Source organism: Ammospiza nelsoni, chromosome 18 (genome assembly GCF_027579445.1).
Source record: "Ammospiza nelsoni isolate bAmmNel1 chromosome 18, bAmmNel1.pri, whole genome shotgun sequence".
Taxonomy (NCBI): Eukaryota; Metazoa; Chordata; class Aves; order Passeriformes; family Passerellidae; genus Ammospiza; species Ammospiza nelsoni.
Window position 1 is genome coordinate 3,248,670 of NC_080650.1, and position 22,218 is coordinate 3,270,887.

Below are 22,218 nucleotides of genomic sequence, written 5' to 3' on the forward strand. Positions count from 1 at the left end.
ACTTCTGTTCCCATGAGTGATGAATAAGGAAAATCTATTTAGGAATGGCATGCAGAAACAAGAACCTTCATTAAAAATAGTTTAAAGTTTGAACTGATAATCAATATTTCAATATTTTTAGTGAAATACAGAATAATAGTCTTTATGCTGTTTCTATTTTAGATTTTGGCTGAACAATCTACAAGTGAAAAGACTTACTTAAATCTATTTTTTGTTAAAGATAATGCAGATGCAGGTAAGAACTGAATGATTATTTTCTCCCCCTTTGTCTGAATTTTTGTGATTTTGTTCCCCTTTAATAGCTCTCAGGGAAAGAGATTACAAAATAAGTAATACAGAAAATAAAGAAAAATTAGTTTTATGTGCACAATGCAAAGCAAAGTTGTAGAAGTTTCTTTATCTCATCAATTATTTTACAAATGCCATAGGAAACAAATATTCAGAATTCAATACCTTTTTCTTTTGAGACTGTGCTAAACATATGAAAATGCTTAAAAAAGGAAGAATTCCTTCTGTCTTCTATCAGAGTTCAGTGGTTCTGTTCTATAAATTCCCAGCCCTGTTCTGTCACAACAGAATATATTATTCTACTCCTCCTGGAAATTACAACATTTTTGATTAAAATAGCCTAATCTATTGGTCAGATGATTTTTTGGGGTCAGTTATTTCACTGCCCTGTTTACAAGCTACTCTTCTCTTTACTTGCTCTTGAATACTTCAGTGTGAAATATTTCTGTTGGGTTTTTTAGGTGTTTATCACATGTTTATTCTCACAAGCAATGGATGCTTCTGCATTATGTGTGTCCCTCTTGGAAAAACACAGGAAGGTAGGAATAGCTACAGACCCCTGGGATTTCATTGGAACAGGGAAACCTGTATTCAAAAACTTCCTTTGTGCCTTTTTGAAAAGTTTATTTAATGCTGATTTTATTTTTTTTTTTGTAATATTTAGCAATTGAGAAGATGGATATGACTACAGCAAAGCAAGTAAGAGACCTGCAAAACTGGCAAAATTGTTAAAAGTGCAGAGTTTGTCACCAAACTTTGCTCTCTACATTCCCTTGACTATTTACCAGTCCATCATTCCCCCTCATAGCTGTGATTGTTACTTTTTCTGTACACTTAGAAATGAGCAGAGATTTTTATCCACTGGTTCTATAAACAAATCTTTTTCTTCTCCATTTGTGGCCATCCCTGCTCTGCCACCCACAAGTTACAAGGACAGATAAAGACAACTTTCATTGCCACAGGAGAGCACCACAGCCTGGGCTGTCAGGACTTTGTCATCAGCAGCTCAGTCAACAAAATCCATCTGATCATTGGGGTAAGCACCAAGAACATGAACAATTTCCATGTGATCAGTGATGGCATTTTTGGATCTGCAACAAAATTTGTCTCCAGAAATTTGTCTCTTTTTCAAGCAACTTATCAGCTTTTTAATTCCTTCACTGTCAATTTAAAGGTTATCACTTGTGCTGCCTGTCCATGGTTTTTCTCATAAAGAAATAACAGCTGTCATTTCCAAAATGACTTTGTTGTGATGGATGAGGGGAAAATATTTTCACCCTGAGTTTCTGAGCTTAGAAATCACTGGTTTCTGGTCTGTACAGGCTGGATTGTTTATAGATATTATCCTTGAGCTCACAGACAAAACCAAAGCTGGCAAGAGTCTTCCAATCAGCTTCTCATTCAACAAGACCTGCTAAAATAACCAGGTCTAATTCAACAAAGCTTTTAAGCATGAATTAAATACAGCAACTAATAAAGAAATTAAAATATAGACTTGCTTTGAAATGTAATTGGCAAACTTGCAAACAAGTTCTCTGAGTTGATTTTTTGAAGCCTGTTGAATTCAATGGGATTTTCCTCAGTAGGCTCAGAGTAATTTCATTCAGCTTTTATGTTCTATGAGAAAGAAAAGTGGATATTTTGAAATACTGTTTTTCAAAGAGCCAAAAGCTGCTGAGTGTAACAATCACTGTAACAAAGGCTGGTCTTGAAAGGAGAAGGGGAAAAATGTTAAATTAAAAATAAAGAAATCAATGTTTTTTTCTGAACATCAGTAGAGAACTAAAGTTAAATTTAGTTTTGCAGCTTTCCAAGTTCAAGATCAATGGCAGAAGGAGACATTTCAGTGGTCAAACATCTCCTATCTAACCCCATTTTACTTTTCCTCTCCTTACAGGGTAAAGGTGATTATGTGCTCTCCAGATGGGAGGTGGACCCCACCAATGCCCTGGTGTCTGCTCAAAGTTTTGCTGATTCAAGTCTGATCCAAGGTAAAGAAAGTTTTATCTTTTTATAGACAAGTGTAGTTTTCTTATTTAATTGCAGAATGTACTAATTTTTGGTTGGTTTTTTTTAATAAATTAATTTCATTAAATTTCATTTTCATTGATTCAATTAGTTTCATCGTTTTTAATAAATTCACATGTACCAAACAGAACAATTTTGTAAAGGTACAGCCAAAATGTGGGCTTCAAAATTGCAGTTTAACTTAGTGACATAAATCACAATTGACTTTAAGCTAAACTTTGCACAGTCCTAGGAAGTTCCATGAGGTTGAACCATGAGATTTCCAATACTTGGTTATGTGTTTGAATATGTTTTTCCTTCTGATACATATCTCAAGAAAAATAATGAATTTATGTGAGTACTCATATTTTTTAGGTGCTGCAAAACTTCAAGTCCTTGACAATCAGCTGTTTGTTTTGGATACAGAGGTATGGGTAATGATTTGCTTTAATCTTCACTTCACAATGTTCTTGATCCAGCTTATAAACATATTTTTTTAAGGTTTAAAGTGAAATTTCTGTAAAATGAAGGTACTTATATTTACTTATATCAAGAGCATCTTGATCTTCCTGTGTTGTTTCTTTTTTTTAATTCTACTCCTATTCATTGTTTAAGCCACAAAATGTAATATTTTGTTGAAAAACTGTCTTCTATGAGGAAAATATGAACTCATGTCTGATTTTTTTTTTTAATCTAGAACATCTTAAGCACATGGGATATTTATTCTCTCACTCTAATTTGGGATTGGCCTTTAATACATATTGAAGAATTTCTTCTCACTACTGAGTCAGATTCCTCCCAAGTCACATGGTAAGTGAAGAGTTACAGCACCAGCCCTGAGAAGTGAAATGTTGTCTGGTGCTGTAATTTTTACGAAATATCTCATTATTTTGGCCCAGATGCTGGTGCAAAACAGCTTGTCCCTGTTAGAAATTCCTTTTCTTAAAAATTAAGATTAAACAGAATGTGTGAAAAAGTGTAACTATTGTTCTAATGTGGGAGAAAGTGCTAGAAACTATTCAGTTATATATTAAAATATAAAGGGATTTCTAAATGTGTCATGGAATGCAAAATTTTCTAAAACACAGAAACAAAAATATTTCACAGTTTTAACCTCAGATTCCTACAGCAAATTTTGCTTTCTTTTATCTCTTTCTCATTCATTAGGCAAGGGCTTGCCAATGTGAAACTGATTGTCATGACAATGCCAGATGCCAAACAGGTAAAATCTCCTATTCTGTGTTCTGCTTCTTAATTGTTTGCAATTGCTCATAGGAAAAATAAAGGGGGAAGAGGGATGGAGGTGGCAAAATATTTGGGGCACAGAGAATTCTGAGGAGCTGAAATCCAAACTGAAATGTGGCCATTTACATCTTAGGGTGTAGCAAGTGAGGGCTGTTGGGATTCCTGGGGGTGTCCAGGCCAAGCTGGCCCTGGTTGGGTTTGGTTCATTAAGGTAGGCAGACAAGGAAGAGCAGCAATATGTGTTATTGTCTTACACCCCTTCCCAGATTTCTTTAGAACAATCTCTGTTGCCTTCAGCATCTACCCCCAGCTACAGTCAGTGCAGGCAACTGAAATAAAATACCAGGATGAACATTATGCAATTGTAAAAATTAGATTAAACCTGTTGAGTTATACATAATAGGCCTAGAGAAAGAGAAAGGGGGAGGCAACGTCTGAACCTTCATTAAATTTCCTCAAACTGAAGACCTGCATTTCATATAAAGTCCTACTGTAATTCCTTAAGAATTCAGAAATTATTCTGCAAATATCACTCTCTCACCAGTGTAAGAAAAAAAAAGCAATTCTGTCTTCTTTGTTTTCTCCCTTTTTTTTTTTTTTAATAGATGAGAAGCCTGATGGTTTTTGCATTGCCCACCATGCAACAGCTCTATTCTCTGGAAGTGTCTCCTGTTTCTTCCCTTGTTCAAAGTGGGATTTGCACTGTAGGTTTTGATGATTTTGTTTTTGTTCTTTGAAGCAATACAGTTGTCTTAATATGTGTAAATATTAGAGGGTAGTGAGTTATTCTTGTTAGGTTAAAAGTAATTTCTGCTAGAAACTGTGCAGGAACCACACAAAGAAAGATTAAGTGATGTCCCCAAAGGATAGAGAAAAATAGCCTTTTATGAAGCAAATTGAATTTAAATTTAGTCTGAGGTTTCTTGCACTATTTAATAGCACTGCCAGTGGTTCCTGCTGCTGTTACAGCTAAAAACTGAGGGAAGTTTTTTAAGTTCTCTTAGCATAGAAAAATGCTGTGGATTTATTTGGAATTCAGTTCATTTCACCTGATGGTTTCTGTCATTGCTCACTACAGGATACAATACACTTCTTGGAAGGAATTCATGAAAAGCATCAAATGTAAGACAATATTTTGTTTGCAACTAGCTCATTATTATATAAAAATTACTTCCACATAGAGCTGATAAATTCACATAATTCCCTTTCATCCTCAGGCCCTCTGAAGACCCAGTTTCTATAGTTGTGATGAGAAGTTTAACTGAAGCCTTGCCAGAAAATAGGTACTGGTTTCTGTGAAAAACCATTGTAGTATTATCAATTTTTTTAAATCTGGACTTACATTGAAGTGGTTTATTTTATTTCCTCCCCAGACTAAGTCGTTTACTGCACAAACACAAATTCACTGAAGCAGAGAATTTTGCTATTCAGTTTGGACTGGATGTTGAGGTGAGTTGTTCATTCATGAGAAACACATTAGAGATTAATTAGTATAACTGAAATTATGAGAAGGTCCTTGCTCTATAGTCCAATAGAAAGCATTAAAAATATTACAGATATTACCAAGGCAGTGGGATGTTACCTTATAAAACAGCTCACCATATTTGTATTATTTTTTTAAACAGCTTGTATACAAAGTAAAGGCAAACACTATTTTAGAGAAACTGGCTTCAGCTTCTCTTGGGAATTATGGCCAGGAAGCCTTGCTGGATCTAGGCAATGAAGCCAAAGAAAATTTGCAAAAAATTCAGGTTTGTTTGTATTTCTACCCTCTCTGCCTACTAAAACAATTCAAATGATAAAGGATCTTGGAATTAATTTCAGTTGTTTCCTTATGCCAACAGGACAGCCAGTTTGTTGTGAATTACTGCATCAATGCTCCGTGGCCACTGTATGAAACCACACGAGAAATGCTGAATTATGCTAAAGTCAGGGTAAGGGCTTTATTTGTTTTTATTTCTTCTACTTTTCAACTTCTATTCCACCCTTCTGTACAACATGAGAGGGGCACAGAGCAGTTACAGTCATTCCAAAAGGCAAAAGTAAAGGCATTATAAATCCTGTGTAACCAAACAAATCCTTTGTAACCAGCCATGAAGAAGCAGCAAGTCTTGTTCCAATCTCGTTCTTGGTATTGCCCAAGGGCAAGAAAGAGCTCACAGATTTATTTTTGTATCACAAAGCAGGGTTTAGTTTTGAGTAGCAGTTTTTTAAAGTACCTTTAAAATATTAATTTTCAAACTAAAGCTCAAAGTAGGTAACCATTTTGAATTAGATCAAATATATTCTAAATACTGAATTTTTTTAAGAAAAAAAAATTTTTGGAGGGAAAAATGGGGAAAAAATGGGGGAAAATTGCTGGAAAATGGGAATAAAATGGGGGGAAGATTGGGGAGAAAAAGGGAAAAATTGGGGCAAAATAGGAATAAAATAAGAGGAAAATTGGAATAAAATTGGGAGGAAAATTGGAATAAAAATTGGGAAAATATAGGAAAAAAATAGGGGAGAATTGGGGGAAAATAGGAATAAAATGGGAGAAAAAGGGGAAAAAATTCCCTTATATGGACTTTTCCCACTCACAATTCACTTATTTGGGTGTACCACAGCCACATTTCCTTATTTGGTATTTAGCCCTGCCCACATTTCCTTATTTGGGCTTAGCCATGCCCACATTTCCTTATTTGGGCTTAGCCCTGCCCACATTTCCTTATTTGGGCTTAGCCCTGCCCACATCTCCTTATTTGGGATTTAGCCCAGCCCACATTTCCTTGTTTGGGCTTAGCCATGCCCACATTTCCTTATTTGGGATTTAGCCCTGCCCACATTTCCTTATTTGTGATTTTCCCACACCCACATTTCCTTATTTGGGATTTAGACATGCCCACATTTCCTTATTCAGGCTTAGCCATGCCCACATTTCCTTGTTTGGTCTTAGCCCTGCCCACATTTCCTTGTTTGGGATTTAGCCCTGCCCACATTTCCTTATTTGTTATTTTGCCACACCCACATTTCCTTATTTGGGCTTAGCCCTGCCCACATTTCCTTATTTGGGATTTAGACATGCCCACAATTCCTTATTTGTGTGTAGCTCTTCCCACATTTCCTTATTTGTATTTAGCCATGCCCACATTTCCTTGTTTGGGCTTAGCCATGCCCATATTTCCTTATTTGGGATTTAGCCCTGCCCACAGTTCCTTATTTGGGATTTAGCCATGCCCATATTTCCTTATTCAGGCTTAGCCCTGCCCACATTTCCTTATTTGGTATTTAGTCCTGCCCACATTTCCTTGTTTGTATTTAGCCCTGCCCACATTTCCTTATTTGGGCTTAGCCATGCCCACATTTCCTTATTTGTGATTTTGTCACACCCACATTTCCTTATTTGGACTTAGCTATGCCCACATTTCCTTATTCAGGCTTAGCCATGCCCACATTTCCTTGTTTGGGATTTAGTCCCGCCCACATTTCCTTATCTGGGCTTAGCCATGCCCACATTTCCTTATTTGGGCTTAGCCCTGCCCACATTTCCTTATCTGGGCTTAGCCCTGCCCACATTTCCTTATCTGGGCTTTGCCATGCCCACATTTCCTTATTTGTGATTTTGTCACACCCATATTTCCTTATTTGGGCTTAGCCCTACCCACATTTCCTTATTTGGGCTTAGGCATGCCCACATTTCCTTATTTGGGGTTTAGCCATGCCCACATTTCCTTGTTTGTGATTTTGCCACACCCACATTTCCTTATTTGGGCTTAGCCCTGCCCACTTTTCCTTATTTGGGATTTAGACATGCCCACAATTCCTTATTTGTGTGTAGCTCTTCCCACATTTCCTTATTTGTATTTAGCCATGCCCACATTTCCTTGTTTGGGCTTAGCCATGCCCACATTTCCTTATTTGGGATTTAGCCCTGCCCACAGTTCCTTATTTGGGATTTAGCCATGCCCACATTTCCTTATTCAGGCTTAGCCCTGCCCACATTTCCTTATTTGGTATTTAGTCCTGCCCACATTTCCTTGTTTGTATTTAGCCCTGCCCACATTTCCTTATTTGGGCTTAGCCATGCCCACATTTCCTTATTTGTGATTTTGTCACACCCACATTTCCTTATTTGGACTTAGCTATGCCCACATTTCCTTATTCAGGCTTAGCCATGCCCACATTTCCTTGTTTGGGATTTAGTCCCGCCCACATTTCCTTATCTGGGCTTAGCCATGCCCACAGTTCCTTATTTGGGCTTAGCCCTGCCCACATTTCCTTATCTGGGCTTTGCCATGCCCACATTTCCTTATTTGTGATTTTGTCACACCCATATTTCCTTATTTGGGCTTAGCCCTACCCACATTTCCTTATTTGGGATTTAGCTATGCCCACATTTCCTTATTTGGGCTTAGGCATGCCCACATTTCCTTATTTGGGGTTTAGCCATGCCCACATTTCCTTATTTGTGATTTTGTCACACCCACATTTCCTTATTTGGGCTTAGCCCTGCCCACTTTTCCTTATTTGGGATTTAGACATGCCCACAATTCCTTATTTGTGTGTAGCTCTTCCCACATTTCCTTATTTGTATTTAGCCATGCCCACATTTCCTTGTTTGGGCTTAGCCATGCCCATATTTCCTTATTTGGGATTTAGCCCTGCCCACAGTTCCTTATTTGGGATTTAGCCATGCCCACATTTCCTTATTCAGGCTTAGCCCTGCCCACATTTCCTTATTTGGTATTTAGTCCTGCCCACATTTCCTTGTTTGTATTTAGCCCTGCCCACATTTCCTTATTTGGGCTTAGCCATGCCCACATTTCCTTATTTGTGATTTTGTCACACCCACATTTCCTTATTTGGGCTTAGCCCTGCCCACTTTTCCTTATTTGGGATTTAGACATGCCCACAATTCCTTATTTGTGTGTAGCCCCTCCCCCATTTCCTTGTTTGGGCTTAGCCCAGCCCACATTTCCTTTTTTGGGATTTAGCCCGGCCCACATTTCCTTATTTGTATTTAGCCATGCCCACATTTCCTTGTTTGGGCTTAGCCATGCCCCCATTTCCTTATCTGGGCTTAGCCCTGCCCACATTTCCTTTTTTGGGATTTAGCCCTGCCCACATTTCCTTATTTGGGATATAGCCATGCCCACATTTCCTTATTTGGGATTTAGCCCTGCCCACATTTCCTTATTTGGGATATAGCCATGCCCACATTTCCTTATTTGGGATTTAGCCCTGCCCACATTTCCTTATTTGGGATATAGCCATGCCCACATTTTCTTATTTGGGATTTAGCCCTGCCCACATTTCCTTATTTGCGATTTAGCCCTGCCCACATTTCCTTATTTAGGATTTAGCCCTGCCCACATTTCCTTATTTGCGATTTAGCCCTGCCCACAGTTCCTTATCTGGGCTTAGCCCTGCCTACATTTCCTTATTTGGGATTTAGCCCTGCCCACAGTTCCTTATTTGGTATTTAGCCACAGCCACATTTCCTTATTTGGGATTTAGCCCAATTGAATTGGATCAATCTAGCATTGTAAAATCTTGATTTACAGCACTCCTGACTTCTTGCTCTGACTTTATGCACTCACAGTCCTGCCTGGCATGCTCTGAGTTGTCAGCCAAACCCTTTCATGTCCTTTTTTCAGATTTTGAAGAAAGATAACAGAACCAATGCTCCACCATCTGATGGGGCTCCAGTATGCATAGCTGAGGTGAGGACACATTTTTTGGATCTACAGTATCAGATAAACAATTGTAATGTAGAGTTGTACAAACTGAAAATTCAAATTATTACTGTAAACTACTGCTGAATTTCAAAAAATCTAAACAAAATTATATTTTATAGTATGAAAGAGAAGCACAGTAATGACAGATTCAGAAATAAGCCATTCCTTCAAGTCATAGAAAGATTCAGTTTCAGATGCTCCATAAATTGAAGGCAGAACCTTTCTTAAAGTACTTTTTGGAGTTTCGTTTTGTTTTTTGTTTGGTCCTGTTGTAAACTGGCCTCATCTGCCTTCAAGGAGAATCAGTGCTCTAATCATGTCATGTAATATGTTCAGCCAGATATTAACCTTAAATCTCCTCTGCATTCAGGTGTTGAGAGCTCAGGCAAGGCTTACAACATTCTGTGAAGCTTTTGGACTAGAGAAATTCAGGTTTGTTCGTGTTTAAGATTTAAAATAAATTTAATTATGATTGTTTAGACTGTACCACTGAAATTAAGATTATTTTTGTTTTTTAATATGAGTTCATTAAACTTCAAGCTCTTAAGTTTCCCATCCTGTGCTCTGGAGATGGGAGAATGCAGAGGTTTGAGTCATCCTATATATTGAAAACATAAATTATCTATTGCACGTCCACTTAAATAGTTGGGGGTTTTAATTCAAGATGTGAAGGGAGGCATTGTGATTTTATACAAACACAAAGCACCACTCCTGTTGTTTCTTACAACATCAAGCACTGGGTAGAAAGGTTTTGAAGTTCTCTCCCCGAGTTTCTTTGTAAATGACATTTAACAAAGCTTCTCTTCCCCCTCCTTTTAGTGGCATTGCTTGGACAGAGTTCCTGAACAATGAGGACATGTTCAAGATTATTGTTTTTCAGCTGGAGGAAGGAAATTTGCCTTGTGCACAGTACCTGTGGCTCAGGCATCAGGTGAGGTGGCACAGAATCTCTGGAATTTATGGAGGGGGTTAAATCTCTTCCATTTTCCAGCCTAATTTCACTGGTGCTGTTACAAAACAGCTCCTCAGAAAGCAAAGGTGCATGGCAGCATCTCATCAATTACCACAATGATTACTGTTCACCTGGATGCTTAGGAGGCTGAATTTCTTGTTGATTTAGGAATAAACTGGTATTTCTGGTGTCAGAATTCATATTTCTAAGTCATGCCAATTTGATTTATCCTGCAGTGCTTGTAACCTTCCACTCACTTTCTTGCAAGCCCAGCTCTCAGATTTAAGTGGATGTTTTCTGCCTACCTTAAAATCCTTTAAAAATAATCACAGACTCCTCACTCTGAATGACACATTTAAGGTAGTGTGTGTGCTGTTATTTTATTTTTTAGTGCAGGACTTTCAGTTCCATGTCTGTTGTTTTCTCAGTAAGACAGAGCTATAGAATGAGTGTGAAAGTAATAGAACAGTGTTATTTGTAAAGAAATTCCTTCAATTAGATCCTTTTTTAAGAAGACCAAACTCTAGTTTTACTGAACAGAGCTTAATTTAATTTCTGCCTATGACTACTGAGATTTTCTCTTTGGATTTGTGAAATTTACTGGCTCTTCCTATTAGTGAAACAGTTTTACAGAGTACCAGATGAACATTTACTCCATGGATCTGTAATTGTTCTGGTTTCATATTTTAGGCTGATTTTGAAAGCAGCTTTGATGAGAAAATGCTGAAGGATTTGCTCAATGCCATCCATTTCACTGCTCCTTTGAAGGAACTTTGCGTGTGGCTTAAAAATTTTGTGATCCCCTTCTCAAGGAGGGCTGTGCCAGATGGACAGGTGAGACTGACTTAAGAACTGCAAATTGTCATTTTCTCACACTAAGATGGTTTTACTGTCAATCCTCCAGACTTCTGAATGTCAGGAACTTGTTCCTCTGTCTTTGAAATGGATTATTTTCCCTAGCATTTATATTTGAAATTATTTCTCTTAAAAGAAGTTTCTAATGGCAAATTTTGCTTTGATAATTAGCATAACTCTACTTATAACTGTATTTTATCCTGAAAATACTAGATTCTTTTCCCTAGCATTTATATTTGAAATTATTTCTTTAGAAAGAATCTTCTAATGGCAAATTTGATAGATAGCATAACTCTGTTATAACTGTATTTTTTCCAGAAAATACTAGATTCTTTTCCCTAGCATTTATATTTGAAATTATTTCTTTAGAAAGAATCTTCTAATGGCAAATTTGATAGATAGCATAACTCTGTTATAATTGTATTTTTTTCCAGAAAATATTAGCAAAATGGCTGGAACAAGCTGCTCGAAACCTTGAATTAACTGACAAGGTAAATCACACTGCAGAAACCTGGCCTGTCTTGTATTCCTACATGTATCATATGGTTTGCTAATATAAATTCTTTTGGACAGGCAAACTGGCCTGAAAATGGACTCCAAGTGGCTGAGATTTTTTTTACAAGTAAAAACCAAGGTGAACTGGGAGTGACAGCTTTTGGCAAGTGGACTCCTTTGGTAAGAAATGTAACAAATACAAGATTTTGCTACTAAGAAACCTCAAACAGATCCTGTGTGCTAGAGCTGGAGTGGAGGATAATTAGATCACTGGTGGGTTTGGGGAAGATACACTTAATTCCATGAAAGGAAAGAATTCCAATTTTCATATTTTTAAAGATTTAAAGTAGATGAAAGCCTCTCAATGGCCTTGTCTCCTAACATTTTATTTCTCAACACTGTTTCAGAGGTGTGGTGACTGTGAAGAGATACAGAGGTTAAAGAAGCTGGTAAATGATTTGCAAGAGTTGAGAAATCTGTACAGAAAATACAACTGCAGGCTGGCATTCTGTGATTTTGAAAAGGTAACACTGCAGACACTTGAAAAAGTGCTTTTCAGGTTGTTCTGAAAAGGAGCAGAATCTTATGGCATGTAATTTAAAAATCAGACAAAAGAAATCCTGATGGATGTTGGTTCAATTTCCATCCATAAGCTGCTGGGACTATTTGAGGAGTTGTGATACAAATTTTCTTTCAATTCAGGTTATAAATATAACTTAAGGCAGTGAGAAGCTGTGGCTCAAACTCTGTGGTTTGCAGATTATTACAGATCACCTACTGTGGAACAAGGACTGGCAACAGAGGAATTGAAAGTACAACTGAACAAGAAAAGCTTTGTAGATGAAAGGGATTATTTCAGCTAAAGAGGGATTCTTTCAAGATTCTAAAGAGGGAAATCTTTCAGTTGATTTCAGTGGCCTCTGGATGTTGGATTATGTACCAGAGATGAAAATGGCCTTGCACTGAAATTTGTGATGTTCTAACTTGGCCTTTTCCCACTTGCTGCCCAGGAAAACGCAACCACTATTGTGTTTCGCATGCTTGATAAAATTTTGGCACCAGAGCTTGTCCCATCAATTTTGGAGAAGTTTATAAAACCCTACCTGTGTGAACACAACCTACAAAAAGATGAGCTTCTTCTACAGTATGTCAAGGTATCCATATTTGCTTCCTTTTGAAGAAAGCTATTTCAACAGCAGGAAGCAGAAACCAAGTCTGATGAATATTTGAACTTACAACTGAATTTTAGGTCCAGCTTTTAGATTAACCCTATTCCTGTCAATGAATTTAATGACAGTTACCATTTCAGTTATGGAACAATCTCTTAATGCCCAGAAAGCTTCACCCTTTTGGTCATATTATGAGATATTCCTATCTTTTGTAATTCCAAGTGTTCTGATCGCCTTTATCCAAACACAGGATTTGCTGGAGCGCTGTCGGACACGATCCATTTCAGTGTTTGAAACCGCCTGGGAGGCCAAGGCTGTGGCTGTCATTGGCTGCATCTCTGACACTGATGTGAGTATGTTTCATGAAAGGCATCAGGTGACTCCAGCACATGAGTTCAGAGCAAAATATGATTTTTACATAATGCTCTGAGTACATTTTTAATGAGTGTTATGAGGATAAAATGGTATGTTATGATGTTATCTTCTTATTCTATTTTAGCCATCTCCCCCAGGATATTTTTTGAGGATATAATTGTAGTTGTGGTGTCATCACATGGAAAACTCACCAATTTTAAAATATATGGAACCACAGTGTCATAAATGACTGCAAGCATTTTCTAATTGAACTTGACAATCATATGATGCCCTTTATGCAAGTGAAGATTGGGCAAGGAAATAAAATACTTGCCCAAAGGGATCAGTCACACATGAACAATACTTCAAGGGACTACTTTGAAACTTATTTTGCAGAGTGAAAATAAGTTATTTTCTGTTTGTGTCCCTTTTGCAGCTGAAGTTTGATGCAGTGCTGCAGATAATGCATGGAGCTGTGGTGCCATGGAGTGCAGCAGTGGAGCAGCTGGTCAGACAGCATCTGGAAATGAATCATGCCAAGTAAGCAGCACCCCCTTGGCTGGGGAAATCCTGTGTGTGATGTGGGGTGATGGTTAAATCCCATAGCTGGGGGTGCAAATGATGGATGAATTTGTTCCCAGAGTGAAGTTACTGCAGGAAAGTTACAGACTGATGGAGATGAAGAAGCTTTTGAGAGCCTATGGGATAAGAGATACCAATCTTCTGAAGGACAAGCAGATGATAATGGTAAGGTACCAAGAGTTTGGATTTCTCCAAAGGTCACAGTGAACAGCACCTGGTGATTTATTTTTGCCATTTATATTTGAGTTGGTTTTTTTTTAACATCTCCCCTTCACTAGAAGACATAGATATTTCTGGAGAAGTTTCTCAGTATCACCAGACAAATTTTCAGAGTTCCCAGGCTAATTCAGTCCCCAAGCCTTGTTTTCTCCCCGTTACATTTCTGTCAGCTTTTCTCTAGATAAAAGTTTGAAGCTTCCAGATAACTTGATACAAACTGAAAATTCCATTGGTAAAGTAGTTTGTATAAACTAATTGCTTTGTTACCCCATACATCCCCAAACTAAAGTCCATTTCTGTTTTCTTACAGAGGCTTGTTAGATACATTCTCAAACAGGATACCCCCACTTGCCTGGAGGATGCCTTGAAAATTGTGGAAGCCTACCTGCTGCCCACTGGGGAAGTGTATTTCCTGAGGATGATGGACCTGATTGACAAAGGAAGGGTAGGGAAATATTTCATGGCAGTTGATCCTGGAATTTACAGACACTGAGGCCTCCTGACAAAACAGGGACAAGTTTGCTGAAATCTTATAAGCAGATTGCCTAAGTATTTTAAATTCAAATTATTAATTTGACAGCTAACTGCCTTAGCAGCAATTGAAAATGTTTAGCATCAAAAATGAATTCTTTGTCAGAGTTTTATCCTTCTTTTGTGGCAGAATAAGGTGAAAGTTGTGACCTGCAATGCACCAGAGGAGTTTGGCATTGAAGTCTCTACACATTTCCATGCATTGTTATTTACCCTCATGACCATTGTGCAGCCATTGATCAGAACAAGAATGTACACATAACTCAGCTTTTCCACATGCAAATGCCCTTTCCTTTTTAATATTTCTGTTCTAATTTTGTTTCTTTTTCTCCCTTCAGGGAGAGGAATCTCTGACTTTGTTAAAATCTCTGCCTCTGGCTAAGGCTGAGGAAGTTGCAGAGAGATTGACTCTGTGGGGAAGACTGATGTTACAGAACAAAGCAGATGATCCTGAAGAGGTACCGAGGCTTTTCCCACCACAAAGTGTGCACACAAATTATTCTGAAAAGGGAGAGCTGGGGATATTTCCTGTGAGAGCTGACAGACATATTACACCTATAAAATTTACTGTTCTATAAAGATAAATATGCAAAATAACTTTCTGTTCCTTTGCTTTTCAACTGGTTGTGCCTTAGACTTGGTAATTGTTGCTTAAGAAGTTTGTGGAACTTTGCATTGTGCTTTAAGAGCTGAAGCCCAACATTTTAATAAAAAAATAAAAACCTCTTCCTTTCCTGCAGCAAAAACCACAGATGCTTATGACTAAGACACTGGTGGAAGTCCTCAAATTCTGGTTCAGCATTCAAAAAGGTAAAGGTACAATTTTAAATTCTTATATCTTTCTTTGTGTAAATGGAATCAAAATCTAATTGTTTTTCTCCTCCAACAGACAATCCTGTGAAGAAATATGAATGTGAAGAAAACCTAAAGTTGTTTGAAACACTTGCTGCCCTGCAGGTGGGTATTTTTATTGTTTTAAATCCCTTTTAATTTACTGTGGTTACTCCAATTGTTTTTATCACATGGATTATATTAAAAATTAATTATATTTACAATGTGCATGCAAAGGTTGTTTTTATTATTGACTTCAAATTGATTCTAAGGCTAATTAGCAATTTAACCTAATCTAGGGAAGTTCCCAATTAGAACTCAGTTGTCTATTTAAACCAAAAATTAATATTGTCACTAAAGCCTTAATTGCTAACACTTCAAAGAGTTCATGATAAGAGTGCTGTAAGAATTTATGAAGATCTCAGTACAGTAGGCAAAAAAAACAATTTAAAGGAAGTTAAATGGATACAAATATATAATTTTTTTGTTGTTGTAGGAGTCTTTTGATATCTTTCTCTCAGATGAAGAATACAGGAACCCTTCACTGATATCTGCACTTCTTGAGGGTCACATAAGCTCTTATGAACGTGTCAGATCTGCATCCAAGTCTAGAAAAGTGCAAGCAGTGAGTTGTGATTCAGAAGGTGGCAAGCCCAAAACCCCTCCCACTGAATCCAGGCTGTACAGACTGGCTTTGCTCCTGAAAGTCTCAGAGCATGAACTGGGGGAAAAACTGGCCTTGAGAGCCCTGGATGATGGAAAAGTGGAAGTGGCTGTCAATATATGCAGGTAAACTGCAGAGCTTCTCAAGATCATCACTTGTAATGGGCTTCTCTGAGCTATTTCTGCCACTTTTTTGAAGAGCAAAGGAAAGGGTTTTCTGTTTTAGTTAAATAATTAGGACATAATTAAGTAAAAACCCTAAGAATTACTGTTTTTTTTATTTATTTTTAACATCTTTTTTCTTTCTTAAAAGGGAGTTCTATGAAAACAGCTGGAATGAAAAGACAGGGCAGCTGCTGTTTGCAGTGTGCCAAAGGCTCTGCCACATGCTGGGAGCTGATGTTCCAATGATCACTCCTGCTGGGATGGATCTCCCAGCACTGATCCATGAGCTGGCTGCCCAAGCAGCCACACTCTGCAGTCCAGGTAATTCCTGTTCCCATTTTTAGTTCATGTTGGGAGCCCAGCTTTCCAACCAGAGTTCAATAAACCTGAAAACCAAGTGAATTTCTAGACCTGCAGCTGTGAAAATAGGTGCTGCAATATTGTTTCCTTTTAATTGGACAGATGAACCTTGCATTTCTGCTAATGATCTCAACATTTTCACAGATTTAGTGTTGGATTGTCTGGAACTGTGTAAATACACTTCACTTGCCAAGGAAATTCATGGACAATGCCAAATGGACAGCTATGAATTTACAGCTGAGGTATTTTCTGTGCTGTTCACTGTATATATTCATTTCCCTCTCATTTCTCCAGCACTCCAGCAATCAAAAAGCCAACAACAAAAAAATCCACAAATAAAACTCAGCTAGAATTTCCTAGAATTTGTGTGTTCTTCAGCCTAAAGAATGAACTGATTTGAGTCCTAAAAGCAGTGCAGCTGTGGCACAAGCACAAGTAGCATTCTCCACTTACATTTCATGCCAATAAATCCTGCTGAAAATGGGGATTTTATCAAACAGCTTCTGCAGGACTGGCAGAGAGCTGGCTTGAAAGTATGGCAGGGAGGGTTTGGTTTTTAAATGAATGCACTGTGTGAAAGCTTTCCCAAGACTTCTGTAAAACTTTAAGATGATCAAGTTGTTGAATTGCAGCTTTGTTTTCTGCTTAGGTCAAGCAGTGCTTTAGGCTACTTGAAATGAATGGGCTCTTACAGCTGCAGTGGAGTAGAGCAGAGTGGCTGGACTTGTTTATCCACAAAATATTATTTTTCTAGAAAATGGCCCATTTGCAGAATGTTTGCTTATAATATTTGGCTAAGAATGTTTATGAAAGCCTCCATTAAATTGAATAAGAGTACATTTTGGGTGTATAACTAAACAGCTGCAACATGAAGGACAAATATGGCCACTCTAGGTAGGAAATGGGTTTTTTGCCACTGGCCATTGAACAGAATTACTATTTTCAAATAGAACTTCATGTTCTATTCCTATATTCCAAACCAGAAACCTGTTAGTGGGCTCATTAACTCTGTCTTTTGTTGTGTGTATTTTGACAATGTTCTTACTTAGACAACATCTTCTGGAGGAGATAAAGATTCTTACAAAGAGTGGACCTATGATGATTTCTTTAAAGAGGATGGGATAGTCCTGGATCCTCAGACATCTCTCCCAGTTGCATATGAGCTCATTTCTGCTCTTCTGCCTATCTGTGGTAAGCTTGTTCTCCTCAACATTGACACAATGGAAAATCTGATTTTTGTCTAGAAATAGAAATAATTCAGCTCATGTGTGGAAATTATCACCTCAGTTAGATAAACTCATGGTAGAAATACCCATGAGGGGATAAAGAATGAAAAGATAACTTTGGGTTTGGTTCCTATTTCCACAGATGAAGAGTTTAATGTTGGCTGTCACATGCAAGGGATTCACACATAAAGTAGTTACTGAAAACTGTTGGATTCTTTTGTGAGTCTGGAAGATATTCCCTCCTAAAAAATAAATTCTGAGCAGGCCCAGTTAAAAACAGCATCAATGGGTCTTGGGGTTCATGGATCTCTATTTTATGTCCTGTCCTGTGGTATTTTTAGGGCTCTCCCAGCCTTGCTGGTGGTGCTGAGTTCCTGGCATGCTGCTGATGAGCATTTTTTGTCTTTCAGAGGACAAGCTGTACCCCCTGGAGTCCCGAAGCCTGGCACACAGAACGTTCATGGAAGGTATCACACCCTGCTTGGGTGGGAAAGGACCTCAAAAATCACCCAATTCAGGGGCATGAGGGCAGAGCCACCACAGAGAAAGTCTAAAGAGACACCTGGAAACCTTGAGGTTTAAATTTACCCTACACAAGCATGACTGATTCATAGGGGGTTCTACAGGTGCCTAAATGTTCCACTTAAATCCATATTTTAGGGGGTGGTTTGGTTCAGCACAGAAATCACCAGTTTGGGTGCTAATTCCCACCATTCCACCATGGGATTTTTGAGCATCTCAAAACCTGCACTTCAGGACAGTTCTACCACTCTGAGGGAAGATCATCAAGCCTGTCCAAGAAAACAACTTCTGGTCAAAAACTCATGGACTTTGGACTAAAATGGGAACCTGTATTAAATTAAAAGCCCTGAGAATTTTAGGTTTTAAAGGGAACTAAGGCAAACCCTGAGTCATAACTCTAATGAAGAAAAAGAGAAACTGCTCTGATATTAACTCCTAGAACAATGTGCTTCATAATTACTCTCTGGGGTTGTTTTTGAAATATTTTACAGGACACAACTTCCTGCTGCCTGTTGGATCTCCCTTCTCTGCAGCAGTGCAGAACCTGCTGGAGTGCAGCCAGTTCCAGCTGGCCCTGCAGCTCACAGTCTGTGCCTTTGGCTCCTGCCTCCAGCACGGCATTTCCAACACCATGGACCTGTCCCCCAGTCAAAAGGTGACTTTTGGCAAGTTTGGAAAAGTTCTCTAAGGATTTAGAGAATTAAATCTCTGAGGTTCTCACCATGACCTTAGCACCACTTGATCAGATTTGAGTCAGTTTGTGAAAGGAGCTGGTGGTTTCTTCCCTGTTTTCATGGTTCTCTCCCTTTGCAAAGTGTGTTCAGAACTGAGCTTTTATTCCTGACCTTCCTGCAGAGACTAGAATGGTGTTAATAATAATGATTTACATTGTTCCTTCATGTCATTTTAATATGGGAAAAGTCACAAGTAGAATATTCAAGAAACATTCCTCAATTCAAAAGCACTTGGAAAACAGAAATCCTTTTCTATCTAGAAGAAATTATTTTAAGGCCTTAAATAAATCTGAAAATGCAATTACTATATTACTATTACTATGCTGTAAATGACCAGAAGTTGAAGATTTAGAATTTATTTTTAATTAGATGCTGGTTTCTTCATAACAGCCACATGACAATGACCTGCTACTCACTGAAACCAGAAGTTTCCTCATAGCTATGAGGCAGAGGAGCAGCTCAGTAATCAAAACCTCTGTCCTGAACTTACTGCACAAGGTAAGAATCCCCTGGAAATGTGAGGGAGCCACTTCTGCTCTGCCTGGCAGCCACATGGAATTGTTTCAGTTGGAAAACACCCTCGAGATCATGGAGCCCAACCCTCAAACTGCAGCCAAGCCCACCCCAAAGCTGTCCTGAGCACATCTCCTCATCTTCAAACTCCTTCAGCAGGGGTGTCTCAGCCACCTCCCTGAACAGCCTTTTCCAGAGAGTCTTTGAGCCCCTTTGGGGCTGTTCCTGCTCAGTTTGCTCTGCTTGGAAGGTTCTGGACAGTGGGAGCCTCACCTTTAGAGTCCCAAATGACTGTGATGGCCTTTAGGATCTGTAGGTATTCTCTGTCTCATTTCAAATCCTGGATTTGTTTTAGATTGATAGTTTTCCTAGGTGGGGAGAGGTTTTAAAAAGTTCTGTGCAAAACCTGACATTTACCATCTTCTAAGGCAGCTCAGACTAAGGGAAGTCACTTTCAGACTGGCTTCAGGATGTTCAGATGTTAAATTTTAAATCCTGAAATGCATTTTTATTCTTTTTCCCCCCCTAAATTAAAGGCCCAATACTTGTCTAAATTCAGGAATATTTTTCCTGTGTTGCACCTGATACAAAGAGAACTATTGAAGAAATTAAATAAATTCCTAAAGTTTATAATTTTTTTTCCAAACCACAGGTGTTCAACTCCCGTGTCATCGATCAGAACCTGGCCCTGGGCTATTGCACTGTTTTACCCAAGGAAGAAATGTTCCATAAGCTGTGGGAGGTCATAAACAACTCCTGGCAGAATTACAGAAAAGTTTTGGTAAATTCTCAAGGCTTGAGTTTCTTCAGCAAACAGAGAATGTTAAAGAGATCCTTCCTTTAGGGCCCTGGGGGAGGAGCTGCCTCTGCACCACAGTGGGAAGTTGCTGTCAATATTAATGTGATTTTCAACCTCATCATGACTTATTCCAAAGCTTGAAATTATTTATTTCAACTCCCATCATGATTGTTATCTGTGTTATATTTTGGATAAGTTGTTCTCTGGCAGCAGCTCTCAAGAATAGAATTAAAATTATTAAAATATAAAGGAAGATGGAAAGTAAAGAAATGGGGAGACAGAGTAATGCAAATTCTGAGAAAATGCCTAAAAAGTACCTTTTGTATTACTTTCTACAATGTTAGGAAAATATTTTAGAGAAAGTAAATTTTAAAGCAGCTGCCAGCTCAGGAGGTGGGATAGTCCTGACACCTTCTCTAATGTTTGCTTGCATTTTACCCAGTTGTGTGATCATTTATGAATTGTTTGAAGTTCCTCTAAGGATTTAGATCTCAGGATTCCCAATTTTCAAATTATTTCTTAGACTTTTATTCACTTCCTTTCTCCTTCCTTCTAGGCAGTAGCCCTGGTGGGAGCAGAGCTTGCTGACCAATATGGTGAAGCAGAAGAAAAGAGAAAATTCCAGGAACTGGTTATTGATGCAGAATGGGGCATCCAGCTTGGTAAATTTGGTGTAAGTTTTTACTTATTTACTTATTTTCGTTTTATTAACTAATCAGTTAATAATATCAATATAATCTGGGACATGTGAGAGTTTTTAGGCAGATTTCCCATTCAAATATAAGCAAAGTTGGGGTTTTGTTTTTGATTTTTCATTCTGCTTGTCTGCATAAATAAACATCAAAAATGGAAATGCAGTAATTGAGGGGGCTGCAAAAGAAAATTTAAATTCTTGAGTATTATTTGTCACAAGGAGAAATCAGCAAATCCACTGCTTTTCCTGCTCTGAAAGTGTCTGGATTAAACTAAAAGAAGTCAAAGCCTCATTGTAAGGAATTGGTTTTGATGTTGTCTAAAAGCCTCTCTTGAGCAGATGAATCTGTTTTTATCTGCAGATCTCCTTTGAGACTGTGTTTAGACAGCCACCAGTGAGGAAGAAAGAGCTCATAAGAGTGCTGGTACAGAACCCAGAAGTGGACACAGCTCTCATCTTGAAGTACTGCAGGTACTGATTCCATGGAATCTATCACTGTAAAAACAACCAAATAACTCTGGCCACTGAAATCACTTTTGCTTTAAATAAATCCTAATTAATATAAAATGCAAACTCCCCTTTAAAAAAAAATACTATTCAGAATACATTCTGCCTTGGATTAATTTGTTTCTAAGGAAAGAAGCTCCCAGAGAAAATCCCATTCTGTTCTTTCCTAGCACTTTCATGCTGGACAGTGATGCTGCACTGCAGCTCTGCATTGAAACCCTCCTGCTCCAGAATTCAAACACAAATGATGTTGAAGATGACTCTGCAGAAAGCAGTGAGAGGCAACCTCATTCCACATTACTTGCTAGAGCACTAAAAATAATCCCTCTGCTGAACAGCACCAAACACCTGGTCATGAGCCTCAGTGGAATATTGTTCAAGGTAAAAAAAAATATAAAATAAAACAAAAAACCAACACAGCCACATCCCTGGAATCTGCATCTAATAATTGCTGCATGCCACTTGAATGACAGAGGAATAATTCCACAGAAACTGAAAAGGTTGTGTTTTTTCACATTTTCTTAACTTGTAAATGTTAAAATTGAGTTTTTTGCTTCTCTACAAAGGAAATGACAGCCACATTTCTAATTCTCAAAAGAGAGGCAGGAGTCTTTTATCCCCACTTCCCTTAAAAACTGACCAGCCAGAAAATCAAAAAAGTAATTTCTAAATACACTGGAAGAGTTCTACATTAAAAATAGATGGGGGTTAAAAATTATATATTGGGGGTATTTCTGTTTGGTTGGGGTTTGATTTTGTATTTTGGAGAGCTGGGGTTTTTTTGTGGGAT

At 38.1% G+C, this 22,218-nt stretch overlaps 1 protein-coding gene across 1 annotated transcript in view; it reads left to right on the forward strand.

The window, feature by feature from the left end:
• The window catches only part of KNTC1 (kinetochore associated 1), a 34,582-nt gene that overhangs the window by 1,581 nt on the left and 10,783 nt on the right, over positions 1-22,218 (forward strand). The window contains exons 5-44 of the mRNA XM_059484957.1: positions 163-235; positions 750-827; positions 953-987; positions 1,214-1,324; positions 2,186-2,279; positions 2,671-2,723; positions 2,993-3,105; positions 3,463-3,517; positions 4,146-4,244; positions 4,619-4,662; positions 4,758-4,823; positions 4,914-4,989; positions 5,166-5,291; positions 5,385-5,474; positions 9,177-9,242; positions 9,628-9,689; positions 10,077-10,188; positions 10,900-11,043; positions 11,499-11,555; positions 11,638-11,739; positions 11,967-12,083; positions 12,570-12,713; positions 12,979-13,077; positions 13,519-13,622; positions 13,724-13,829; positions 14,194-14,328; positions 14,753-14,872; positions 15,155-15,224; positions 15,304-15,371; positions 15,742-16,034; positions 16,222-16,394; positions 16,578-16,675; positions 17,483-17,624; positions 18,070-18,126; positions 18,673-18,836; positions 19,306-19,413; positions 20,081-20,209; positions 20,784-20,900; positions 21,283-21,392; positions 21,599-21,809. Coding sequence (XP_059340940.1) covers positions 163-235; positions 750-827; positions 953-987; positions 1,214-1,324; positions 2,186-2,279; positions 2,671-2,723; positions 2,993-3,105; positions 3,463-3,517; positions 4,146-4,244; positions 4,619-4,662; positions 4,758-4,823; positions 4,914-4,989; positions 5,166-5,291; positions 5,385-5,474; positions 9,177-9,242; positions 9,628-9,689; positions 10,077-10,188; positions 10,900-11,043; positions 11,499-11,555; positions 11,638-11,739; positions 11,967-12,083; positions 12,570-12,713; positions 12,979-13,077; positions 13,519-13,622; positions 13,724-13,829; positions 14,194-14,328; positions 14,753-14,872; positions 15,155-15,224; positions 15,304-15,371; positions 15,742-16,034; positions 16,222-16,394; positions 16,578-16,675; positions 17,483-17,624; positions 18,070-18,126; positions 18,673-18,836; positions 19,306-19,413; positions 20,081-20,209; positions 20,784-20,900; positions 21,283-21,392; positions 21,599-21,809 — 4,221 coding nt within the window. The remainder of the gene's footprint in view (positions 1-162; positions 236-749; positions 828-952; positions 988-1,213; positions 1,325-2,185; positions 2,280-2,670; positions 2,724-2,992; positions 3,106-3,462; positions 3,518-4,145; positions 4,245-4,618; positions 4,663-4,757; positions 4,824-4,913; positions 4,990-5,165; positions 5,292-5,384; positions 5,475-9,176; positions 9,243-9,627; positions 9,690-10,076; positions 10,189-10,899; positions 11,044-11,498; positions 11,556-11,637; positions 11,740-11,966; positions 12,084-12,569; positions 12,714-12,978; positions 13,078-13,518; positions 13,623-13,723; positions 13,830-14,193; positions 14,329-14,752; positions 14,873-15,154; positions 15,225-15,303; positions 15,372-15,741; positions 16,035-16,221; positions 16,395-16,577; positions 16,676-17,482; positions 17,625-18,069; positions 18,127-18,672; positions 18,837-19,305; positions 19,414-20,080; positions 20,210-20,783; positions 20,901-21,282; positions 21,393-21,598; positions 21,810-22,218) is intronic.